We start from the raw sequence: 26,826 nt of genomic DNA, 5'->3' as shown, positions 1-26,826 counted from the left end.
GTTTTTTGTTTGTGTAAAGGACAATCTTTAACAAAATGGGAAGGAGAGAAGCAAGAAAAACAACATTTTGGGAGGATGAGATATATGACCTTTTGAATGTGAGATGTACCGTTGAACAAGAAGAATATCTGAAATGAAAGTTGGTGTGAAATATCCACCTCTACACAATCTCAATCATTATGTCAAAGGGTGTGAGAACCACGCTTATTTCCTACATTCAATTGATGGAATTACCATACCATTTTCTCCATGTGTGCTTGAAAATACTCAAGTGTACAAAGGTATCTCCATCCATAGTGAATATTTACGGTAAGACACTAACTCCAAGTGAAAGGTATTAGTCCAAGGTTGCACATAGACTAAGGGGGACCAACAATCATCCATAATCCACTATACAAATGATACCCTTGACAAGCCCCCAAGAGGATTCCACCTTCCAGCATTTAGATCCGTAATTTTCAACGTACCATTTATAGAGATCTTTCTCTAGGGGCATCCTTCTTTAAAGGTGGAGAATGGAAACCTTCTTCTTTAATCAACGATGACATGTTTAAACTTTAACCACCCCATTGAATGAGAAATCTGTATTAAACTCACCCATCAATGAATAAAAGTTTGACTACTATAAAGAGGGATCTCTTCAATAGTCAATCATAAAATTCTCCTTGAAGAGGATTTTGAAGGTCAAGATCATCCATCTAACCCCTAGTTATTTCTATAGTTGTAAGTGATATTGTCCATCATGGGACTTGTGACAACAAAATCTTGCACTTCTCGAGATAAAGTCCAAATCTCAAGTGTGAAACTCACAACACTTCAGAGGAAGCCACTGTCACTTCACCAACCCCCTTCTTGCTTTTGGCCAAACTCTCCTCCAACTCAAGGGGGATTCTCCCTAGCCGATCTTAGGGATCAGATGGCCCGGACAAGCCAAGTCAAGAACCCCCGAAGGCTTCTACTTGTACTTACACCAACCATAGATAAAGCAATTTGATTTTAGGATAGATAGGATTGCTAGGGCTTTAAGATAACTTCCAGTTTTGAGTTCAAAGGGAAAATTCCTCGAACATACAACCAGGGATCACTAGGAGAGTAAAACCCTAACAAAATGGTTTAGATAATTTTACAAGAAAAACGGGTGATGGAGGATAGAAGATCAATGCCTTAGCATGCCAATTTTTTTGGGGGGGTGGCATAGGAGTCAAGAAGCAAACAATTGGAAAGAATGGAGATGGATGTGGGTGAAAGGAACCAAGAGAGACAAACTTGTGTCTCGTAGACCTCCAACCCTAGCATCTTTCAATCTTCAAAGATGGGATAAGGGAGCAAATTTAACCAAGGTCATCTCAAAAAAGGCTTGATGAGAGATTCAAAGAGGTTTGGAGTAGATTTATCTCCAAGGACTAGACGAGACTAACTAGTGTACCCTAGAGGCTTGGGCTATGTGCTCTGCAATTTTCAAGAATAAATATGCGCTTGAGCTATGTGGATTTGGCATCTTTGGGAGGAGGCTACAACCCATGTTCTCATTCCTAGCTATGTTTTCCCTCTTTTAAAATTGTAAATCTGAATTCTGTCCATGTTTTCTTTTCTTTTCTTTTTTCTCTGTCATGTTTAACTAAACTCCTCTTTGTTACTAAATCTTACTAGTTCACATTCGCAACTTTGCATGGAACACATTAAAGTTTAAGATAGGGTTTGCATTGTGATTAGTTGCATGTGGAGCGCACGAGAGGGTCGATATTTGCTTGAGTTTGAGGCTAAGTCTGCCATGAGCTTGGAGAGGACGAGAGGGTCGAGGCCATGTTTGTGAAGTGGTGTTGCGAAGTGTGGGGAGGCCGAGAGGGTTGAGGCCGCACTATTTGAGGGGCCGAGCTGCTTCAGGAGAGCCAAACATGTGGGAGACAACCAACAAAGTGCAAGAGGAATTTCTAGGGGCTGATTTTGCAAAGTTCCAAAAGCTGTATTTTCTGTGTATTTTTAGAGGACTGTTTTCTATAGTAAGGTAGACTCTAATTTTCCTGAGAAGAATTTAATGAAGAAAAATTTGGAGGGAAAAAACTTTGTTGTCTGCAATTTATTTTTTATGAATAATTTCGCTACAAAAAATTATGAGTTAAGAGTACCAGAGTAATTCTGTTTTATGATTTTCAAAATTTATTTTACAGCAAAAAGATAATTTGCTGACTAAAAATATTTTATGGGGATAAGATAGTTGCAAGAAACAAAAATACGAACATGGTACTTGGGAATAAACATGGTATCAGAGCTCTCGAAAGTCGAAACTTAGAAGAGAAGATCAATAGTACAAAGGTTATAACAGCAAAGTTTATTCAGAAAAAATTATTTTCAGCAAGGGTTTTGTGGCTAAAAGTTTGACCTGGACAACATGACCTCGAGTGGGTTGAGATTTGAAGACCTGCTAGAATGGGCATCTAATTTCAGTCCATGGAAGGATAGGATCATGTTAATTCTCATGGAGAATAACCTATGGGAAAATCGTTGATACTGATATACAACCTCCTTCGGATGCTATAGCACAAGCCACTCACAATTTGAAGGATGTGAAAGCTAGACACATCATTTTGGACATTGTGAAGGATCATGTGATCCCTCACATATCAAGAATGAAGACTACCCATGAGATGTGGGCATCTTTGACAAAGTTGTACCAAAGTGATAACCAGAACCAGAAGATGATGTTGAGAGAGAAGTTGAGAAACACCAAGATGAATAGATTAGACATAGTCACATCATACCTCACTAGGATTCGTCAAGTTTGAGATGAGCTCGCAGCTATCGGGAAAGTTATGCAAGAGGATGAGCTTGTTAAGATAGCCTTGAGTGGTTTCTCTAAAAAATGGGCTACCTTTGTGACAAGAATCCTTGCATGTGACAGCTTCCTGATTGGAATAGGCTATGGGACAATTTCACCCAAAAGGAGATTTGGGAGGAGTCATTGACTAGTGGACAACGTAAGGGTGGGGATGAGCCTTGAGGAGAACCTTGCTCTTGCTAGGAAAGCAAAGAAGAGCAAGGTAAAGGCCAAGCAAAACTCAAGTGGAGGAGCATCTTCAAACAAGAAGGGCATGAGCAAAGTCAAGTGCTTTGCATGTCAAAAATATGGACACCATGCAGGTTTTTAAAAACCGGCTGGTTCATTAGCCGGCCGAGTCAAACCGGCAGAAAAAACAGGTTTAACCCACCTCTTGGCCAAAAAATTCACATAAACTGGTGCTAACCAGCCAGTTTAGGACGGAACCAGACGGTTTATGGTCAAACCGGCCTGTTCCATCCTAAACCAGTGGATTCATTGCTAAAGCCGCAGAGGACCCGCACAACGGAGTTTAGGAAGGCTCCAAGGTGTTTTGGAGGGAAAATAAGGGTTGTTTCTCTCCAAAAACACTCTCTCCAAGCCTTTAAAAGGAGCTCACCCCCCTCATTTTCCTCACACATCTCATTTGGAGTTTTTGTGAGTTTGATTGGGAGCTTAGAGAGTATTGAGTTTTTGTTGGAGTAGTGGAATAGCAGAGAGTTTTAGCTAAGTAGTAGTCATCATGCCTCCAAAAGCCAATGATACTGCATGGGCTCATTATGATATGATTGATGGCAAAATGATCTGCAAATATTGCCAAAAATCTATTGGACAGGGTATTAACAGGTTCAAGCAACACTTGGTTGGGATAGGAGGCCATGTAAAGCCATGTGAAACACCAAATGAAGTAATAGGGCATATTAGGGCAGAATACCTTTAGAAGTTTGAGACTCAAGTCACTAAACCAATAGAGAAGTTTGTGACTCAAGTAGTTGCAAAGTTTGGGAGTCGAGACTCGAGACTCAACCAACTGAGTTTGATCATGATGACTCATAAGAATTTTTAAGTGATAATGTTGATCACTATTATAGTATTATCATATATGTAGACTTGTAGTAGGCCAGTGGCCCCACAGTTTGTAGGCTTCGTTTTTTCGCTCTAGAGGCCATTTAGAGCCTCATTGATTATATATTTTGTTGCTGATATGTATTGCACTTGGTGCCATTTTGATATATTCACCTTTACATGGTATATATATGAGCAAACTTTGCATATTTTGTGTCTATTGGTTTGGAATCATGGTTTTAAATCTTAAAAATAGTTTTTTTCATTAAAAAATTGTATTTAATGTATTTTTTTAAAGACGGTTCATTTAGACCTGATCGGTCCGGGTTTGACTGGTTCTGGTTTGAAACCCAGTTTATCAGGTGGACCGGTCCGGTCACCAGTTCTAATTTTTAAAACTATGACACCATTCAAGTCAATGTCCAAACAAGAAAAAGGGAAAGGAGAAGAGTCAAGACACCTATGGCTACATATGCACAAATAGATGAGTTAGCTAATAATTTTGAGAATGAATTTTCCTTGATGTCGCGTCTTTCTGGCACCATTACACATGGGGTGTAGTTCATGGACAGTGGAGCATCTCATCACATGACGGGATCTTGATATCTCTTCACCTATATAGTAAAGGAGCACAGAGACCTACAAGTTGGCAGTAGAGGGTGTGCAAACCACACAGTTTCAAATGGATTATGGGAGTCCAATGGAGATGAATGAGGTGATGTATGTACCAAGGCTTGAGAAGAATTTACTCTTAGTCCCAGCGATGGAGGACAAGGGTTTTGAGGTCAACATTATAGGTGGGCAGGTACTTGCCAGGCAAAAGTGATCTAATCCTAGCATGAGGTGAGAAATTGGAGGTAGAGAGGGTAACTTGTTGAGAGGACAACCAATACGAGCCCTAGTGCATGATAGTGACAACCTCTGTGAGCTATGGCATAGGAGGATGGGTCAATTACGCTATAGAGCCTTACCATTGTTATAGGAGATGGTCACTCGTCTTCCGGAGTTCAGTGTAGAGTAGGATGGAGTGTGCAAGGGATGTGCACTTGGAAAGTATGCCAAGGCCGCTTTTCTAAGCAGCAAAAGTAGGTCCAAGGGTGTGTTGAACTTGATTCATTTCAATGTTTATGGTCTTAGGTTAGTGGAGTCTATGATGGGGTATTGCTATTATGTGACATTTGTCGATGATTTCTCTAAGAGCACATGGATATACTTCATGAAGACCAAGGTTGAGGCCTTCAATCGATTTCAAGAGTTAAGGGCTCTCATGGAGAACCAGACAAGGAAGAAGATCAAAGTTCTCAAATCAAACAATGGGAGCAAGTATACCTCCAACAGGTTTAAGAATTTCTGCAAGGAGGCAAAAATAAAAAAGGAGCTAACAATACCATATAATTTGCCACAAAATGGAGTGGAAAAGAGAGAATAAGGCTATCATCGGAGCAGCCAAGGCCATGATCCATGATCAAGAACTACCAATGTTCTTGTGGGTAGAGGTGTTTAATACGACTATATATTTGTAGAACGGAAGTCCTCACAAGGCATTAGGGAACAAGACTCCTAAGGAGGCTTTCACAGGAGTGCAACCGAAGGTGAGCCAACTTTGCATCTTTGGTAGTCTAGCTTATGTCCACATATCATAAGAGAAAAGGACTAAATTGGAGCCCTCAGCAAAAAGGGCATCGTTGTTGGATAAAGCAAGACTGCAAAGGCCTACAGGGCCTGCATTCCAGCATAGAGGAAGACAATGGTCAACGAACAAGTCAAATTCAAGGAGGGTACGACCTTTAGGAGGTTATGTGAGTTAGATCCAGCAGTGGAAAAGGATCGGGAACGAGAGGCTCTGAAAACTAAGGTAGGACCAGCAGCACCAACAACAGGGACAGTCTTTTGATTAGGAGAAGGATCGAGATATTCCTTTGAGATCTATCAAGAGGAGGTTGAGATGTGCCAAATAGTCTTTGAGGGATGGTGAGGAGCACGTGGAGGCTCCTAGTAGCACTATCAGGGAGTGTAGACCACCAAGGAGATTTTCCAACTACATGGACTTGATGAGCAGCATTAGTGAGTCTAAGCCTTTTACTTTCGAGGACGCAACATACCAACAAGTTTGGAAGGATGCCATGGTGGAGAAGTACAACTCCATCAAGAAGAATGATGTTTAAAAGATTGTACCAAGGCCTGAGGAGAAGTAAGTGGTCACTTCTCGATGGATCTACAAGATCAAACATGCAACAAATGGCAGTGTCGAGAAGTGTTGACCCCAAGTTGAAACAACATCCAAAAGTACTCTTCCTGTCCACTACACTCCCAACGAAATTTGAATCTGTACAGCCCTACAACTGCGGTCCACCAACTCTGACATAACTTAGTCCATACTCCACTATACCATGAAGATCCCTGAGCACATGCTTCGTTGCCACCCAATGAACCCTCAACTCCAGCATAAATTAGTCAAGTGTGTTCACAACAAAACATATATCTAGTCTAGTATTAACCAAATACATCAATGACCCAATCAACCACCTATACAAAGTGGGATCCACCAACTCACTCTCGAAAGCATCAATCTTCCTCAAGTTAGTGATCATAGGTGTAGACATATGCTTGCAATCCTCTATCTTGAATCTCTTCGGGATCTCAACTACATACTTTCCCTACCCAAGGAATATCTCTCCTAGCTACTACCACACCTCTAGTCCCAAACAATAGTGCACCAATCCACTATCGTTCATCTTGAACGATGAAGCAAGGTCCACATTACACATCCCTATGAGCCTCCTTGATCCTGTCAGAAAGAGATCATCAACATAAGGTACAAAAATGAGCGGCTTGTTGAAAAGTGTAACTAGGTTCGGTCTTCATAATGACATGTAATTATGATTTTATGTAATGAGATGTAAAGAAGAAAATTAAATGTATTGTATTGCTTGCTTCATGGGTTTCATGAGCAAGAGATTTTATTTTTGAGTCAAGACTCCCATTGAGAGTCTTTAGGAATTATTTGTCATCTAGTCATAAAATGATAGAGTCATTGTCATGTAATGAAGTCATGTTACACTTTGTAAAAGGTCAATCTTATCTATGTAAAGTATCCTCCAAGACCTTGTCACTTATCCTCTTCAAGTCGGCCTACAACGATGGAAGAACATGAAGAAGTCGGCCTAACTACTTGTGATCATGTCGGCCTAAAGGACATGTGATGAAGTGTATATATAGCCACACTCAACCTCGCTTAGAGGCAAGCAACTCAACAAGCATATCGACAAGCAGAAGTGCGAAGAAGAGATCAAGCAGAAGTGCGAAGAAGAGGTGAAGAAGTAGTGTGAAGAAGAGGCTAAAAGGAAAGTGCGAAGATAGGATTCTTCTGGGCATAGCGAAGAAGGTTTCTTCTGGGATCAACGAAGGAGAGTTTCTTCTAGGCAAGCGAAGGAGAAGTTTCTTTTGGGATAGCGAAGAAAGGATTCTTCTAGGGTCAGCGAAGGAAGGGTTCTTCTGGGGTACTTGTTCTGGGTGATAGAGATAGAGATCTAGAGACCGAGATTCTCTAGAGGAAGCCAGTGAGACCATAGAGACTGAGTTTCTCTAAAGGAAGTCAAGAGAGACTGTGTTTCTCTAAAGGGAGTCGAGAAGAAGAAGTGTGAAGGATAGAGACCGAGTTTCTCTAGAAGGAGCCGAGGAGAGCAGTTCAAGATCAAGAAGAAAGTCGAGAAAGGGAAGAGGCAGAGCATCAAGGTTAGTGACAAGGTTCTTGGGAGGATACTAGAGTCAATGGTCTTTTATCATGGTCTTGGCACTCATCAATTGAAGATCTAGAAGAAGAATTTTGAACGGATTTTCCTCTCAAGAGGTGAGAGGTTTTGGCCCTTGCTAACAGGGCTACACACTGTGTCACTTGTCTTTTATTGTGCATTTGGTAATTGTCTTGATGAAAAGAACACAATAATAACATAACAAAGAAAAGACTATAAGCTAAGAAGTAAAAGTATATCACAAGCAATTATCAAGCAGAGAAATCTTTTAACTATTCATGCCCTAGATTTCTCAACATGGTATCAGAGCTTAGGTGTTGAAGTCAATAAGGGGCATTCAAAGCAAGTAGACACACGAGAATCGAGCTTCAAAGGAGGATCAAAGCAAGTCAAAGAACACCAAGAAATAAATCAAGATCTACCAAAACCCTAGATCGAAGAAATATACGCTAGCAAGAGTCTTGAAATTATCTTCAAGAAGGAAGCAGGAATAAAGACCGAAACCATAGAAACAATTATGATCTGCACTCATTCACTACCAAAGTAGTTGAAGTATCTTGAAAGCAAGAAGGCATTATCATCATCTTCAAAGCTATGAGTCAAGTTCCCTCTCACTGAAGCAAGGATCCTATCCTTTCCCTTGAAGAAGATCATCCAAGGAAGCAGCAAATAAATCCTCATTAATCACCATCATCAAAAGGAGCTAGATCAAAAGGTGTTGTCTTCTTTATTGAAGAAAGGCTTTTTCATTTGGAAGAAGATCATCCAAAAGGGAGCACTAATACATCTTCTTAAACCATCATCAAAGTGGTCAAAATGAAGATTTCATCTTCACTTGTCAAGTAAGTATCTTTCGTTCTTTAATCAAATTTGGTAAAATGACTTCGTGTTTGCAAGGAGATCTATAAGCTCGTTGGGTCATCGAAATTCCTTGCATGAAAAAGGACGATAGACAGAGTCCTCGAAGAAAGTGAAGTCATTGAACACATCAATGAAAAAGGTCTCCTCCGAATTAAAGGGATTCTTATGAAAGGACCCCTCATATAGCAATATTGGAGACATCAAAGAGATGTATATGATAAGCTCGTAAGAATATTCTTTGAAGATGCAATAAAGAAGGTCACATGACTTAGATCTGATCTACACAAAATTGAAGGTATCAAAGAATGAAGGGATATCTTCATAAGATCTCAACTGTGAGATCTAGGAAAGATGATAAGAAGATAATCATCATTGTTCTAAATGCACTAGAAATGGATTGGCAGACCTCTTTACTGGTTGCAGCCGGCCATCACATGGTCTTGTGCATCTGCTGGTGTGGTCAATATTCTCCATGTTCACTTAATCCTCAAACTGTGAGTAATTGGTGCTCTAAAGCCTTGTAGTCTGGGGGTGTTCACCGATGTCTGGAGTTAAGCATAGTAGAAGTGGTTATCTGGCTTGAACAAGCATCATTCCTTCCATTCATCCATTTCCAACATTTTTGTTGAGTTTGCAATGTTCCCGAGCATCTCTGAGATACAACCTAAGAGAGTTTCTTGGGGTGATAACATTGAGACGCCGTTTCCGGGGAGAGGAGATTGAAGCTTAGCCTCCCTGGGAGACGACACAGTTCCATATTTTGATGATAGACAAAGTTTGGGCACATTTCTGGTTGTAATCATCTATTTGGCGACTCCACTGGAGGAAGACCAACCTTTGGCGACTCCTCAGTATAGTTATGGCTCAATTTGTGAGACATACTCGAAGAAATCCTCAGAAATCACCAGTTGTTCCAGTGCATGACCCTAAGAAGATTGTTAAACAGAAGAAAACATCACAGAAAGGAGCATCAGGATCAGGTAAGCCCAAGAAATCTTATGTATCTCTGCAAGAGAAGATTATAGTTGAGAATATACAATTTGAAGATTTAGAGCCTAACATTGTTAGTGAAGAGTCACCTTCAAAGATTCATAAAGCTCCTTGTTCAATTAGTTCCCCTTTGGATCTCGGTCCAAAGAAAGTTTCCCATACAGTCCATCATATCCCTGTGTCTTTGTCATCTGTTCCATTGTTTCCCACCGTTCAATCTGCCAGTATTCTCCCACATATCCCAGTCATGGCAGGCCAACAAGCTCCCACCAAGATGGAAAGAATCATAGCTGCTAGGTATGGGCCTTTAGTTTTGCCTGTTCCTTTGAATGCCATGCCTGCTGGAGAATATCAAAAATACATGCCTAAGTTCACTGGTACAGAGGGGGTAACAGCTGAAGAACATCTTGAAGCTTTTTATAGTTATGCTGACAACCTAGATATCAGTGAAGATGATGTATGGATGAGATTTTTTGTCCAGAGTCTTGATGGTGAGGCTAGGAAGTGGTTCAGAGAATTGCCCCATAGATCCATAACAGATATTGAAGTATTGGATGATGCATTTTTGAAGCAATGGGGAGATAGAAAGGATCTGCTCTATTACCATACTGAGTTTGGAAACCTAAAGAGGGAAAATGGGGAATCATTGCCTGATTTTAATAAAAGATTCAATCGTATGTATAATAAGATACCAGCCGAGGTAAAGCCAACCCCTACCTCAGCTAAACTCACTTATGCCAATGCTTTTGACTCTGATTTCTGCCTATTATTAAGAGAAAGAAGATGTGCTACTCTAGCTGATATGCAAGATGCAGCCCTAGAAGTAGAATCTAATATTATGGCTGCAGAAAAGCTCAAAACACATGCTAATAGAAGGAGGCAGAGAGGTGAGGCTTCTTCTTCCTCTGCTTCATCTTCAGAACCTAAATTAGATAGGATGACTAAGATGATAGAGTCATTGGCTGCTGAAATATTTAAGCTGAAGGTTGAGCAGAATTCAGGAAAGACAAGGCAGCAGAACACATTTGCTCCAAGAAATCTAAATCCATTCAAAAGGGCAAATGAACAGTTGCAAATCATTCAGAAGGGTAAAGAAACAAATGAAGAACAAAAGGTTAAAGCTCCTTTCCAGAATGTGGTCATGGAGGAGGAACAATTTGAAGATGAGGATGAAATTCACTGCATGGAAGATAAAGGCAGTGCTGCATTTTTGACATTGGCTGCATATGAAGAATCATTGCTGCAGGAACAAGACAGTCAGGAGTGGGACAGAGAGGCAGTTCTACAAACTGAGGAGCAGTGAAGATATAATCTGAGGTCAAATGCAAAAAATGTCAAGGAGAATCCTGCCCAAAGAGTTGTTGTTCAAACAGAGTCACAGAATATCAAACAGAGAAGACCAGCAGCTGATCCAGTCATCCTTAAAGCACCAGTTCAAGAGGTTAGAGGTTCTAATAAGTCAACTTCCCCTTTCTGCTTTGAGTCAGAAGTCCAGAAGTTAAAAATATATGTGCCTCTGATAGAGTTGGTAAAGAGTGAAGTGTTTAGAAAGCCTATTCTTGAAGCTCTTGAGCTGGAAACCACACAAACCTCCATTGACTGTCAATTTGCAAGATGATAAGCATGTTGTTGTGCTTACCCCATGATCGAACCTGCTGATAATAATTCTCCATCATTTTATGTCTCCTTGACCATTCATGACAAAATCCTCCACAATTGCCTGCTAGACACAAGGGCCAGCCACAATTTGATGCCTAAAGCTATCATGGAAGAGTTAGGCCGTGACATCACTAGACCATATCATGATTTATTCTCTTTTGATTCAAGGAAAGTGAAATGTTTAGGATTAATCAAAGACCTGGCCATTACCTTAACTCAGCTGCCCATGAAGAGTATGATGATGGATATTGTGGTAGCAGATGTCCATCCTAAGTTTGGCATGCTGCTATCTAGAGGATGGATTAAGAGATTAGGTGGGACATTACAAAATGATCTATCTTATGCCACTGTCCCAGTTTTTGGAGGAGAAAGCAGGAGATTGTACAAAGAAAGCACAGTTGGCATACATCATCAGTGATGAGAAGAATCCTATTAATCATCCCATATATGTTGTGGACACTGATTTTGGAGCATGTATCCTCCAAATAGAAGAATCCCAGAAGGCCCTAATGCAGCTCAAGAAACCAACAAATCAGGCTAAGGAAGAGCAAGGAAGTCAGGTTTGGGAAATGTTCTTTGATGGAGCATGTTCCAGGAAGACTGTAGGAGCAGGGGTGGTGCTGGTATCTCCAGAACAAGAAAGCACACGTCTTTTAAGCTAGCTTTTCAAGTCACCAACAATATAGCAGAGTATGAGGCTCCGATATTGGGCCTTAACGCAGCAAAAGATAGAGGAATCAAGAATCTAAAGGTGTTTGGAGATGTTGATCTGATCATTCAGCAAGTAAACAGAACATTTCAAGCAAAGCACCCAAGGCTAAAAGCATACAGAGATGAGGTATGGAGACTTAAAGATTCTTTTGATAATTTCTGTATTTCATATATCCCTAGAGCCAAAAATCAGCTTGTTGATTCCCTTGTTGTGTCTGCTAGCCTGTTTATCCCTCCCATGCCTCCCAGACTAGTATATGAAGTCCAAATGAAATATAGACCATCCTTGCCTGATAATGTCCAGCATTGGAAAGTTTTTGATGATGATGATGAAATAAATAGGTTTCTGCAAGTCATTGGTGAATTTTCCGAAATGCAAATTGACCAAGAAAATGAAGCCTTGGAAGAAAGCCCCAAATCCCAACTTAGAAACAGAATTGGTAAAGATAGCATTGTCCAACTTCCCAGCAATCATATTCCTAAGGGTTTAATTCCTCTAGAAAGACTGTTTGACCAAAATGATGTGCCTTACAAGGCTGCCCAGAAAGAAGACCAATAAGTTGTCTGTAAGCATAATATAGGGAGTCCAGGTCAGCCAAGATATGTAAATCTGTCCACCCATCTATCTGCTGCCCAAAATGCTGAATACTACAATTTAATGAAGCAATTTGCTGATGTGTTTGCTTGGGAATATAGTGACCTGAAAACCTATGATAAAAAGATTATCCAGCACAAAATCCCTTTAGAGAAAGATACCATTCCCTTCAAGCAGAAGCTAAGACCAATGAATCCTATGCTCCTCCCTCTGATTGAAAAAGAAATTAAAAAGTTGTTGGCTGCCAAGATCATAGTCCCTCCCAGATATTCAAAATGGGTAGCCAATTTGGTTGTGGTGAGGAAGAAAAGTGGAGAAATCAGACTCTGTGTCGATTTCAGAAACTTAAACAGCTGCTCAAAGAAATACAATTATCCCTTGCCCAAGATGGAGCATTTGTTGCAGAAGGTCTCAGGAGCCAAAGTAATGTCTTTCCTGGATGGATTTTCAGGCTATAACCAGATTGTTGTACATCCAGATGACCAAGAGAAGACTGCATTCACCACTCCTTGCGGCACTTTTATGTATGCCAAGATGCCTTTTGGGTTAATGAATGCTAGAGCCACCTTTTAGAGAGCTATGGATATAGCATTTGTGGGAGAGAAGGATAAATTTGTCCTTATCTACCTCAATGACATAACAGTATACTCTAGCAGCCATCAAAACCATTTACAGCATTTGAAAAAGGTGTTCCTGAAGTGCAGGAGGTTTGGGATTTCAGTCAATCGTAAAAAGTGACAGTTTGCTTTAGAAGAAGGCAAGCTGTTAGGACATGTTGTTTCTGCTGCAGGTGTCCGAATTGACCCAGAAAAAGTAAAAGCAATACAGACTTTCTCTGTCCCGAGATCAAAGAAAGATATCCAATCCTTTTTAGGCAAGATTAATTTTGTGAGGAGGTTTATACCAAACTTTGCAGAACTGGTGAAGCATATTACCTCCATGTTGAAGAAAGGGTCAGAGGTCAGATGGACTGATGCAGCAAGAAAATCATTTGAGTCTATTAAGAAGGCTATTATGGAAGCTCCCACTCTAAGCAGTCCAGATTAAAGCAAGGAGTTCCATATATTTTCATTTGCCTCTGAAGACACCCTTGCAGCAGTTTTATTGCAAGCAGATGAGGAAGGCTCAGAGCATCCAGTGGCATTTTTCAGCAAAAACTTAAGGGATGTTGAACTGAGGTATGACATTATTGAGAAACAAGCATATGCTCTTATCAAGTCTTTGAAAGCTTTCAGAGTTTATATTCTGCATTCCAAGATAATTGCATATGTACCCTCTGCTTCAATAAAGGACGTCCTAACATAGCCTGATGCTGATGGAAGAAGGGCTAAATGGATTGCAAAACTGATTGAATTTAATATAGAACTGAAGCCCACCAAGCTTGTCAGAGGTCAGGGTCTTGCCAGATTGTTAGCTGAAGAAAATTGCAGAACATTGGACATAAATCTCATAAGCACAGATGCAGAAAATGGTCAAACGGAAGAAGAAGCAGCAGAACCAGAGAGAAAGCAGCCAGTAGCAGAACATCTAGCTTCTTGTGATTAGTATTCTGCAATAGTTAAATTCTTACTAAAGCTAGAAATCCCGCCAAGCTTTACTCAAAGCCAAGCCAGAACTATTAAGCTTAGAGCGGCTAAATATTGCATTAATGAAAATCTGCTCTATTGGAGGGACCCATCTGGGATGCTTTTGAGGTGTCTGGACAAAGAACAGTCAATGAAAGTTATGCAGCAGTTTCATTCCAGCATGTGTGGAGGACATTACTATTGGAAAACCACTGCCCATAAGATTCTCAGAGCTGGGTACTATTGGCCCACTTTATTTTCTGATGTATTTTCATTTGTTAAATCATGTGACAGGTGCCAAAGATTTGAAGGGAAATAGCAGTTGAAGTCCCTGCCCTTAAAACCAATACATGCAAAGGGACCTTTTCAACAATGGGGCTTGGATTTCATTGGAGAAATCAATCCACATTCTACTAGCTAGCGCAGATGGATTTTGTAGCCACTGATTATTTTACTAAGTGGATTGAAGTAATCCCTACCAGGAAGGTTGATCATAATGTGGTCTTTTAATTGAAAATATCTTTACCAGATTTGGTTGTCCACATAAAATAATCACAGATAATGCAACAGCCTTCAGAGCAAAGTAATTGGTGGATATGTGTGATTCAATGGGCATTAAACTGGTTCATTCCACCTCATATTATCCTTAAGGCAATGGTCTAGCAAAATCCTCTAACAAAAGCTTGTTAAGGATAATCAAAAAGTTGTTAGAGGACAACAAAAAGAATTGGGATTCTAAGCTCAAGTATGCATTGTGGGCTGACAGAGTGACCATTAAGAAATCCATAGGGAATTCTCCATTCAAGCTTATGTATGGCACTGAGGCTGTATTCCCAATTCAGTTAACTCTCCCTGTGGCAAAGTTCCTGCAACAAGAACAAAATGAGGAAGAAGATATGGCACAGAGGATCACTGATTTGGCAGAGACACATCAAATCAGAGAACAACTGGTTGAAAAGGCTGCAACACATCAGAAAAAGATCAAGGAAGCTTTTGACAAAGGGACAAAAACAGATAATTTTCAAGTTGGAGACTTGGTTCTGAAGTGGGATGCACTGAATGAAAAGAAAGGCAATCATGGGAAGTTTGATGCTTTCTGAACAGGGCCTTTTATCATTTCTCAGATTCAAGGGAACAACGCCTTCATACTGAAAAGTATGGGAGGAGAGGTAGATTTTGATGGCCCAGTTAATGGGCGTTTTCTAAAAAATTATATGATTTAAGGTCTTTTGGCCTTGAAATTGTAAATATTTGATTTTATCAGTCCAAGTGTAGATTCAGTCAGACTCCATGCCCAATGGAACACTAGGAATTTTGCTAATTTGCTTTCATCGGAAAGGCATTGATCTGCAGGTTCTTGAGACCTCACAGGGAGGATCTCATCCCCAGAAGGAGCCAGTGTTAGCTCTGCTATTTAATTCATCATTTGGAGGACCAAATACAGGCCTGATCGGGGTGTTTACGCAAAAAGGGAACTCGCAGCAGTCTATTTCATTCCCCCCCTTCATTTGCCTTGCACTCGTATAGCTCCCGCCAACTCCATTTTCCTCCAAATTTCTCTATAAACCCATATTCCCCCAAGTCCCCGAGCGCGAAGTTTAAACCCATACGACCATATTCACATGACTGCGTGCCTTTATCGACTTTTCCCTGTCACATTAGTCGTAAACATGTGCGATCTTTTCTGCATCGTCTGATCGTCTCCGCCGATGATCGGACATCATTCGCTTCTCCCGTGACCATAAACTGCCCGCGCGTTAACTCGCGATCACGGCGGTTTTCCTCCCGTCACATCCGCCACGTGTCACACAATGACTGTGATCGTTGGCCGTTGTACCTTTACCGCCACCCTCCGAAAGCGATGCGAGGAATACTGCCCGCCACCGAAACCGCCTTCCCCGCGCATCTTCCGCCCCCGATCATCGTTGGATCTGACCATATGAGATCCAAGGGCCCTCATTCATTCCGCCCTCATATCTCCTGTTGACTTTTGCAAACCAATCGTCGTCGTTCATCTGTTTCATCCAACGGCCTGCGATCGTCTTCCACCTTACCTTCCCGATAGCCCTTGTCATGTTGTATCTTCCGTTCATCCACGCAATCCGATGGCCACCCTCGTTCCTCCATTCAGTTTGTCCATCCACCATGCAGTCTTCGTGTCCTCGACCTATACCATGTTCCCGAAGGACAGAAGCGGCCATCTATCAGTGTTTGGCGCATTTCTCTTCAACCACTACATTCAAGGAATAGAGTGGCCGAGAAGAAAAGGACCAGCCTCAAGCAGTTAAATGCATTCAATGGTTATGGAGTTTCATTCATATTTCATGCCACCTGCTCAGAGAAGGACCGCCGAACAGCAGAAAAGGTCGAATTGTTCATTAAAACACGCAGATTGTAGCAGAGGCCCATTTTAGATAGATAATGTGGTTGGTGGTCCATTATGACCCCTCCACGCATTAAGCAGCAGAATGTTTTTATAAAGAAACTCTATATATACGCAGAACAGAGATGTAATGAGGGTTGATGGTTGTTGTTTTGATGTAAGGTTCAACTTCTGGAGACTGTAACTACTTTGATACTTGCAGTGTCTGGTCTTCATTTTCAGCTAATACAAGCTTTTTTTGTTGTTAATTGCTCAATTTCCATTTCTACTTTGTTCTAGGTTGTGCCTGTTATGCATTTTTCATGTGCTCTTGATGTTTAGCATTAGAGGGGCTGTCATCCCACCTCTGTGTTAGAATCTAGTATGTATCATTGAATGTGTTATGCAGGTTTCTGTTTACTTAGTGCCAGAGAGTTGTCATCCTGTCTATGCATTAAGAAATGGATTGGCAGACCTCTTTACTGGTTGCAGCCAGCCATCAGATGGTCTTGTGCATCTGCTGGTGTGGTCAATGTTCTCCATGTTCACTTAATCCTCAAATTGTGAGTAATTGGCGGTCTAAAGCCTTGTAGTCTGGAGATGTTCACCCATGTCTGGAGTTAAGCATAGTAGAAGTGGTTATCTGGCTTGAACAAGCATCATTCCTTCCATTCATCCATTACCAACATTTTTGTTGAGTTTGTAATGTTCCCGAGCATCTCTGAGATACAACGTAGGAGAGTTTCTTGGGGTGATAACAGGAAGCATGAAAAAGCATTGCCATCATCATCATCATCATCATCATTTAGGTGATCTCTCTCTCTTTAAGGAAAGGATCACATTTCAAACATATTTGAAGAAAGGCATCTCTAGAAGAGGAAGTGTTGTCATCTCCAAGGAAGCAAATTTCATCATCATCAAGAAAGGCATCAAGTTGAAGATTTCAACATCTAGGAGTATCTTCACTTGACAAGTAAGTATCTTTATATCTATGTCTGAATCTATCAAAATGACTTCATTTTGCAAGGAGAGCAACAAATTGGTTGGGTCATCAAACTTTCTTGCATGGAAAAAGAGGGCAGACTTGATCCTCATAGAGAATGAAGTTATTGGTCATGTCAATGGTAAAGTCTCCAAACCATCTGAAAAGTAAGCTCAAGCATTATCAAAGTATATGAAAGGGAAAATAAGGGCTCAAAGAATCCTTATAGAATCCGTCAAGGATCTCCTCATTCCTTATGTTGCAACGTTGGAGACATCAAAAGAAATCTATGATAAGCTAGTAGAATTGTTCTCTGTAAACATTGTTGGAGAAGTCATATCTTTGAGAACCAAGCTATACAAGATGAAGATATCAAAGGAAGAAGGAATAGCCTCATACTTTATGAGGGCATCACAAAACAAAGACCAACTACAAGAGTTGGGGGAAATAATGTCTGATAAAGAAATGACCACCGTTGTGCTCAATGCACTACCAGAGGAATGGGATAACTTTGTATCAAGTATATATGAAAAGAAGGAAGCTACTTCATTCAATGAACTTTGGTCATTACGTAAGATTGAAGAAACCGGGTTGAAGGCAAAAAGCGATGTTGGATCAAACGAACAAGTTCAAGCATTTGCTACCATGACTAAGAGAAAAGGAAAGTTTGGGAAGTTTGGTCCTCATAAAAAGAAGAAGATCGATATGTCAAAGATCCAATGCTATGGCTATCAGGAATATGGGCATTTCAAGATAGATTGTCCTAAACTCAAGAAGGACAACAAGAAAAGGAAAGAAAGGAATGAAGCCCATGTTGTTGAGAAATCTAGGGCATTAGCATTAGGTGATTTATCTTCAATTAGTGACTGCTTGTAAATGTTTTTTACTTGTTTAGATTAGGGTCTTCTTCTTGTTAGATTATTAGTGTTCTTCTTCATCAAACAGTGACCAATGCATGAACATAAATACACAAGAAACACAACATCTAGGCTATAAGCCAAGGCCAAAACCTCTCACTCTTTGAGAGGAAAACCTGCACAAATTCTTCTTATAGAGATTCCAATTAACGAATACCAAGACCAAGACCCTTGAACTATTAGCCACTCCAAGACCAAGCCACAAGTCCTCTTGAATCCTCTTCCTCTTTGATCTTTTGAGCATTGAAACATTGACATCACTGAGATCTCATCTAGATCTCTTCTCGTGGGACCTTCTTACTGTCATCATCAACGAACTGAAGATGTCCTAGTTGTCTCTACATTCTCTATCCGAGTTTCATCTCCTATACTGAACCCAGGCACCCAAACTGTACTCAAGAGGGATCTGAATTCCCTTTATCACAGAACTATAGCCTTCTTCACCGAGTAGGAGACCTGAAATAGAGGGGATCCAATTTTTCCTTGCTGCCATTGTTCATTAGACTTCTTCGTTGTCCCTTTATTAACTTCCTTGCTGCTCCTTCCAACCGAGTTCATCTCTGTTTAGAGATCCGAATTGATCTCTGTAATACCCATCTGAAAATAGAGAGATGTGAAGATCTGAACTTTCCTTTACTGCCTTTTGTCCTTTGAAATCACAAAAACACCATCAAACTTCTGACTGTAGTCGCCTACAAAAAATCTCAAAGACAGTTCCGAATTTTTCTCTGTCTTTGTCTACCGAAAAACTCAGAGATATATCAAACTATTCTGTGTGCTAATGCGAAAATCCTTCACTCCCATATATTAAGCTGACATGACATTACGAATAGATGTGTCTCCATATAAGTTGAGCCGACATGAGTTTCTTATGCATCTTGAGGCCGACATCAAGAGGAGGATCAGTGCTTGTCGTTGGAGGGCTTTCTAGACATTTTATAGACTCATATACATGGTTATATCCCCAAGAAGGGTTCTTCATACATGACATTGACTCTTTGACTTTGATGACAAATCCTAAGGCTCTCAATGGGAGCCATCTAATAAATGAAATCTCTTGCTCATGAAACCCATCAAGCAAGTTTTACAAAAATAATTTTATTCTCTTTATTTCATCACTTACAAAAGTCACAATTACATGTCATTATGAAGACGGAACCTAGTTACACTTTTCAACACATGTTACCGAAGAAGTGGAAGAACCTGAAAAGAGGGAATCGAAGGAGGAGGAAGTGAAGGATCTCTACTATGACTGAGATAATATCCTTCACTTAGTTATTTTCAGTTTTTAAAAGATAGATATCATGATAGGAAGCATCACAAGGATGATAGGATGCATTAGAATTGAAATAGAAATGACTTCATCATAAAAGGTATGGAAGCATAGTTGGAAAGTCTACATGGTTGTAGCAGTCATCATGATAGAAAGAAAGTAATTCATGAGAAGCATTCCAGAATAACCATAGCAGCAGTATGTATGGTTGAAATAAATTCATCTAACATGATAAAAGATAATAAGAAATCATCATACATCATCATTAGGAAGGAGCATTCGTAGGATGAGGATAATCAAGATCCTCCATTGGAATCTTCATTAGAAGGTTCACCTCTACTTGGAAGAAGCAAGTGTCTCGCTAATGATCTACATTCCACCTTGTGTGGGATCCTTTGTTTAGAAGGATGATGGTATGATGACATAGAACTGCAGCATGTCAAGATGGTTAAAGTTCTTTCAAGCAAGGAAAGGAAGTTGTTGAAGGAAGTCTAGATGACCAAAAGGAGAAAAGAGGTATGTATGTATTTGATAGATTAAGTCATGTCATCATATAGTTGCAATAGCATGGATGAATGCTCTATCTCATGAACATGATCGAAAAAGGACGATATCTTCCTTCAGAAAGATGCATGAATACATATACCTTGAACTAGTTCACATATTGATAAGATGAAATCAACATAATATGTTCCCATATGGAATATGAGGTGGCTGACAAGATGAAGGAACTATGCACAGAAGTTCCTGGGAAACAATATGTGAAGAAAGGAAGAAGAATTCGTGAAAAATATTGTCACATAAGATAAGATAAGCAATCAACACCCGATGACTAGAAGATCTAGTTATGACATCTCCATAGAAAAAGATACGAAGACCTTGATAAAGTCTATAAAGGAAGAAGGCCCTTGACATTGGAAGCCTTGGAGATGTGTTTATGAATGTGCAGGATGTTGATGTTGCAAGAAGCAAATGTCATGATGAAAGGCCATCTTAAAAGGTAACATTGATTTGATGTTCATTTTTTATTTTTGACAACATTTGGTTGAGTTGAAACAAGGCTACCGGAAGCGAGTTGTAGATGTCACCTACAACCAGTACTCATGTTATTGGATGGAAGATCCTAAAAGAAACATGACTTGGAAAAGGTAGTTATGTGAAGAAAAGTCAGATGTGAACTGGAAGACCACTTTCCAATGCAAAGAAGGATGACATGACTATTGGTTCAACACTATGGTTCGTTGAAAGGAAAGAGATGGACGGTCAATGCCCTACAAAGAAAATCTAGAAAATGAAGGCTCCATAATGAAGAAAATGAAGTTCATGACATTGAAAGGAGGAGCCCGACAAGCAACTGATGGTACCATGATCTCCACCAAAGAGCAGATAGTTGTTGTTGGTAACAGGGCCCTAGTTAAGAGGGAGCTTGGACAAGTCCCTGGGTAAGACGAAGCTTGGGTATATTCCTTTTATAGGAATATGTATATCTTCCCTGGTTGAGAGGGAGAGACAGACACATCATTCTTGTCTTCATGTTGTGAAGAAAGAATGGAGGATTGGGTAAGCATCTAAGATTGATTCAGATACTCTTTGAGGATGTGGTAGGGCATCCAATAGGTAAGAGTAGTCAAAGAGGAAATTCCTTGAGGATGTGTTATTCCAAGATAGGAATTGTCCTGAAAGGACATACCCTGTGAACACCTGGGTAGGGTATGTGCCTTGAGACAATGATGATGGTAGCTATCAATCATTGGTCTTGCCAGCATTGTGCTTTGATCCTGTGGAGAGATAGAGTTGTTAGTCAAGGCCTTGCTACGTGACAATGTTGGTTGGTATGATGAGATGCTTTGACATAAGCTAAGGAAGTAGCTTATGAGATGGCTTACCAATCCGACTCTTCTTATGAGAATTCTTCAGTTTAAGAATGTCCAAGTACCATGTATGGATTATGAATACCTCCCTAGTTAAGAGGGAGTGTTGAAATATGTAACTAGGTTTGGTCTTCATAATGACATATGTAATCATGTTTTTATGTATTTGATGTAAAGAGAAAAATAAATTTATTATTGTTATTCTTGAAGCATGGGTTTCATGCTCAAGGAAAAAATATTTTTAGGTCAAGCACCCATTGAGTGCTTCTAGGGCTTGTCATTGAGTCTACAAGTCAATTGAGTTATAGTCATGTATGAAAGACCCTTTTGGGCACGTTACATATTGTAAAGAAAAAATTATTTGAGTCAAAATAAAGTCAAAGACCCTCCAAGACCTTGTCATAATGCTTCAAGAAAAGTTGGCCTTTCCAATTGTCAAGTCAGCCTAGAGACAATGACAAGTTGGCCCACAAGCTAGGACAGGAAGCCTATATATAAGAGGCTAGTCGACCACTGTTAAAGGTATCCAAGAAGCACACACAAGTTCGATAAAGAGAAGATAAGAAAATCTAAATTCAGAAAAGAAGGAAAAGATACAAAGAAGAAAGAATCTGAGTTTTTGACTGGCTTTGGGCCTGAACTTTTCACTCGTGCGATAACCAAATTAGGGCATCCGTACAGCTGCAGCAAGGTTGAATTACAGTCCCTACATGAAGTCAAGTTTTGGGGTAATTTCACTCTAGTATACAAGATGAATTATTGAAGAAGGAACTGCTGCTCAAACGAAGGAGAAAAGGAATCATTTCTACCATATTCCTGTCACACATGCGAGTTAGGGTTGATGCAGGAGGCCCGAAAAACACAGTCAAAAGTACAGGTCTGAAATTGAGGTCGAAAAGGAAGCATTCAGCTGTTGGAAGGCCAGTTTGACTGAATTTCACTTTGTGGAAGAAAAGCTCATTAAGAAGAGGTTTGACTTGGTCTTGGAGGGGACTTGGTCAAGGATCATAGGTCTTGGAATTTGTCAATTGAAGTTCTATAAGAAGAGAAGAGTTATTGTGGGTTTTCCTCACAAGAGGAGAGGTTTTGGCCTTGGCTGATAGCCTATATCTTGTGTCCTCTTGTCTCATTGTTCTTAATGGTTTGGTAGCTGTTTGATGATAAGAACATAATAATAATAAGTGAAAGAAGAAACTAATCAAGTTAAGTTTAAAAATACATCACAAGCAGTCATTAAAGTAAGAGAAATCACCTCATTTTCTGCCTCTAGATTTTTCAACAGAACAATGGCATTGTAATTTGAAAACCAACAATCATTAGACGTAAGTCTAACCTTAGTAGGTTCTTTTTGGGTAACAACTAAAGTAATAATGAATATGTGGGAGGCAACCTTTTCTACTGCAGATGTTTATGGGTCAACGCTTGCCTTTCAAAAACCTCATTAGTAAAGTTACTTGACTTAGGAAAGAGAAAGGCTCAATGATATACCCACAGTGGGAGGGGCCTGAACTTGATCAAAGGAGCTCATGAGAAAAAAGGAGTATTCATTGGCAAAGATATTCCAATATTGGAGGATTTTATTCAAAGAATTCCCTCTTGAATGCGGCACCTAACAATGGGGGGTAGACAATGGACATAATGATAAAATTGATCAGGAAATGATCCAATATTGGAGGAATTTATTTGAAAGAACTCCCCTCGAAGGAAAGACTCACTGAAAAGGATAGTCCAATACTAAAGGACTTTATTTAAAAGTACTCCTCTCAATTACGGAACCTAAAAATGGAACTTCACTTGGAACAATAAGAGTATCAGTTAAGATTTTGTCCATGAAGGCAAGATAGATTCCTAATCTTTAATTGATGGATATATAACAGGTTTGTGGCAACTTCCTCCATTTTCAAAGGCGAAAGGAGGCCTTTATTATCATGGCAGATAGGCTTGAACCTATTGATAATAGGGAAACGTTTGGATGAACCTTTCCTTTTTGAGCTCATGTGGATAAACATCAAAACTTTGCAGATCAGATTGAAGTTTAGTAAAGGATACTCTTGGCATGGAACATTCAAAAATGTTTCTATTTGACAAAAAACTCAACAGATAAAAGCATGCAAGGTATAGAATAGGTAAGTGTTTGGCAATATTTTCAAGGAGAAAGGGTACTTAAGTTTAAAGATCTAGGTGGCCGCTAGATGGAAGATTTTAGGCTTTTCATAGGTCTAAATCCCACCAAGTCCTAAGGTTTTCCAAATGGAATGGAGGACGGCCCAATACTTGTCAAGGATCTCAAATCCACTCTCATGGAAGACAATGACTAGGATCCTTTAACACATAAAGTATGGGAGGGAAGTGACTCGAACTTTAGAAAGGTGGATACTCTAGATAAGGAAAATACAAGGATTAATGAAGTTGCAGGTGACCAATTTAGATCCAATGGAGGATCATTCAAAAGCATACAAGGAACAAATATCAACAAGCTAGGAATTAAGGAGACTAGAAGGTTGTCTCTATCTCTTTTTCCTCCTTCACACATAAATGAGATAACAGTAAGAGATCAAAACTCAACTATCCAAGAAGACCTAGTCTTTGTCAATTCCATTCATTATTTCGATCAATAACAAGGAGGCAAACAAACCCTAGATATTTGTACTTTTGACTCTTGAGGACCTTGTAAATAGGGGTTATACTAATCCTCCTTTAGTATAAAGGAAGTAGTAAGTGCAAGACTCGAGAGGAAAGGAAATCCAATCACAAACCAAGACAGTTGAAGGAAGAAGTTTATCAAAAAGAAGAACATAATAAATTTAGTGTTGGGTAAACAAATCCATATGAATCCAAGTCGTGGAAATGGCCACCAAAGCCCTCATAGGGAGATTTTTTGGACAACAATTTTCAGGAATCAATTTGAGCGGTTGGATGAAGAAAAAATGGGAGGGGCAGCTAGATACCTTCCAGAATTTTACCTATTAGCAAGAAGTTGGATAAATACCTTACAGAATTTTACCTATAAGGGAGTAAAGTATCAATATGATGAAAAGAATATCCCTTTTTTTGGTAGGAGAAGGGATAAAACCATTTAACTCCTACAACATATATCCTCTTACCTATAGCTTGTAATGTATATAATATATATGCATTGAAAACACAAATTAGAGGAGTTGAAAATTAATGTTTACCTAGCTGAAGGCTGGTAAATAAGGTTTAGTTCGCACTATCAGACAAGTTGGAGTACATTAAAGTAAATAGTTTTGCTGATCATCGTTACTAAAAATAAAAAAATTCAAAGTCGATCCTAAGGTGCTCTACAATTCAGCTATGGTATTTTTATAGTAGCAGATTTCCCTGAGAGAAAGAAGATTTTAAATTTATTTCAATTTCTCTTCTTGGCCAACAGGGATGGCTCACTGGCTCTGGGGTACCCAGACATTCGAGGTTCAAACTAAACCAACCCAACCCAGTTGCCAATTCCTCGAGTCAAAAAAATACAGGGATGGTTCACTGGGACATTGATTCCATTCTGGTTGTAGTCTGCCCAAACTCAAATGGCATAAGTGTCCGAGAGATGAGACTGGAGGCAAGTCCTGGGTGACTTGGGTGGAATAGTTAAACCTCAGACTTAAGTAATACCCCCAATATGGATTAAACCTCCAAAACACTTATAAACAAACGAAACAAAACTGCACACAATTCCCAGTTCGTCTTTTTATGTTAAATGACTCTTGAGAAAAGAGAAAGGGAATGAAACGAAGATATAATAACCTTGAAGCCTCAAGGAGATGACGCCGTCCTCAACAGAAGCCACTTCAACGTTGCCACCATCAGCTACAAGATAAGGCCGAACATCATTGAGAACTAAATCCACATTTTCTGGCGTTAGATCACGGGTAACAGCGGAATAAAGCCCTGATGTGCCACTGCCATTGTCGCTGAAAGGACTCACAGTTCCTGTGTTTGTTTGTTTGTTATTATTATTAATTTGGGTTCCTTCACACTTTTCGTCCATGGTTTCTTTGGTCTGCCGGTCAATTACACCACTCCAATCATCTCCTTCCGTGGCCCTCAGAAGATTAAGCCTCCTAATGCTGGACTCCTCATCCTCTCCCTCAACTTCATCATACAAATTCTCACCCATTGCCTTTCTCAACTTCAATTTTTTCTCCTCGTAGTCCTGCCTCTCCTCTTCAGACATGGCCTTAACGGACAGCACCCGCCCACTATCCCATAAGTCTTGATCAGTTGAATTCCCTGGCGGTACACCATATTCATCAAGCCACATGTTTTTCTCTTGTTCTAATCTTCCTCTGGATAGAAGTGATGGATCTGTGAAGATTTTCACTCTCACTGAAAAGCACCTCGATGGGCCAACCCCGTCCCTGTGGGATTTTAAGGACATGATCACATTCCTGGAATAGCCCACATACTGAATTTGGTCCTCGTTATTGTAGATTGCATACACACCAGTAAACTTAAAATTCCCCCTGGTATTGACATAGTCTTCGAAGGCGATGATGGAAGAGCCATCGTCTTCACCTGGTTTCGCTGTGATTTGCTGTGTTTGTGAGCCATGAAGTTCAGAGCCCTTTTCCCCGTAGAGGAAGCCATGAAGGCCCGCATGGCCCTCTGGTACAGATTCATCCGTCACTACAGTGGATAACGAATTTATGGATGGAGTTTGGGCGTGGGTAGCCTTTAGATTTGCTGATTTGGGTAGAGAGCTTGAGCAGGCATAGGTATGACGAATGGGATTTTTTATGGCAGCAGACTGGAGTGGAATTGTAGAGGTCGACTGGTGTGGGATTGAAAGGAATCTGCATGCGAGAAGAGATGCCATCAGCACCAGCAGAGACAATGAGACACTGTGGGGATGCGACTGGAAAGATAGACAGTAAGACACTCATAAAATGTTTTCGGGGATGAGTGGTTTGAGAAGATGCAGAACAAGACGAGAAATGGAATCTCGTCCGAAGACTTCCAAACCCAGAGTAGGATAATAAAAAATGATTAAAGAGAAATTTTAACTAGTTCATAGCTTACTATCCCGATGATTGATTGGGTTCTAGCTAAATGCATGTTTTACAACTTTTCTATGGGGGACATGTTTGAAGGTCACTATAATTATCTTTATACAATTAAATTTGTTGTTAAAATTTTTTTATCAAATGGAAGAGAGTTATATGAGCGTAACTTCATGTTGCTCTAACAAGTTAGCCAATCACACAACCCAAGCTCAAGCAATAGCACTTAGATGGACACATGGCTTTAAAACCAACATTTTTAATTATCTCTCATGCAGTTTGTTATTGTAACTTGTTATTGTGATTACCTCTATTTGTTCGTACGTTTGAGGAGAGAAGGAAGGAAGGGAATGGCCAACATGGATTAAAGAATAGACTAGAAAACATTGAGGA

The 26,826-nt window shown here is 40.0% G+C and overlaps 1 protein-coding gene across 1 annotated transcript in view; it reads right to left on the bottom strand.

The window, feature by feature from the left end:
• NFU1 (NFU domain protein 1) overlaps positions 1-26,415 on the bottom strand; it is a 33,640-nt gene extending 7,225 nt beyond the window's left edge. The window contains exon 1 of the mRNA XM_089428581.1: positions 25,178-26,415. Within this exon, the coding sequence (XP_089284707.1) occupies positions 25,178-26,249 (1,072 nt within the window). The 5' untranslated portion in view covers positions 26,250-26,415. The remainder of the gene's footprint in view (positions 1-25,177) is intronic.
• Between the last annotated feature and the right edge of the window lie 411 nt (positions 26,416-26,826).

The sequence above is a fragment of the Pinus tabuliformis genome, chromosome 4_2 (assembly GCF_031772625.1).
Source record: "Pinus tabuliformis cultivar Carrire ecotype Pingquan chromosome 4_2, CPIR1, whole genome shotgun sequence".
In the NCBI taxonomy this organism is placed as follows: domain Eukaryota; kingdom Viridiplantae; phylum Streptophyta; class Pinopsida; order Pinales; family Pinaceae; genus Pinus; species Pinus tabuliformis.
Note: the sequence above shows the minus strand (reverse complement) of the source record. Positions and strands in the feature narration are given on the sequence as shown.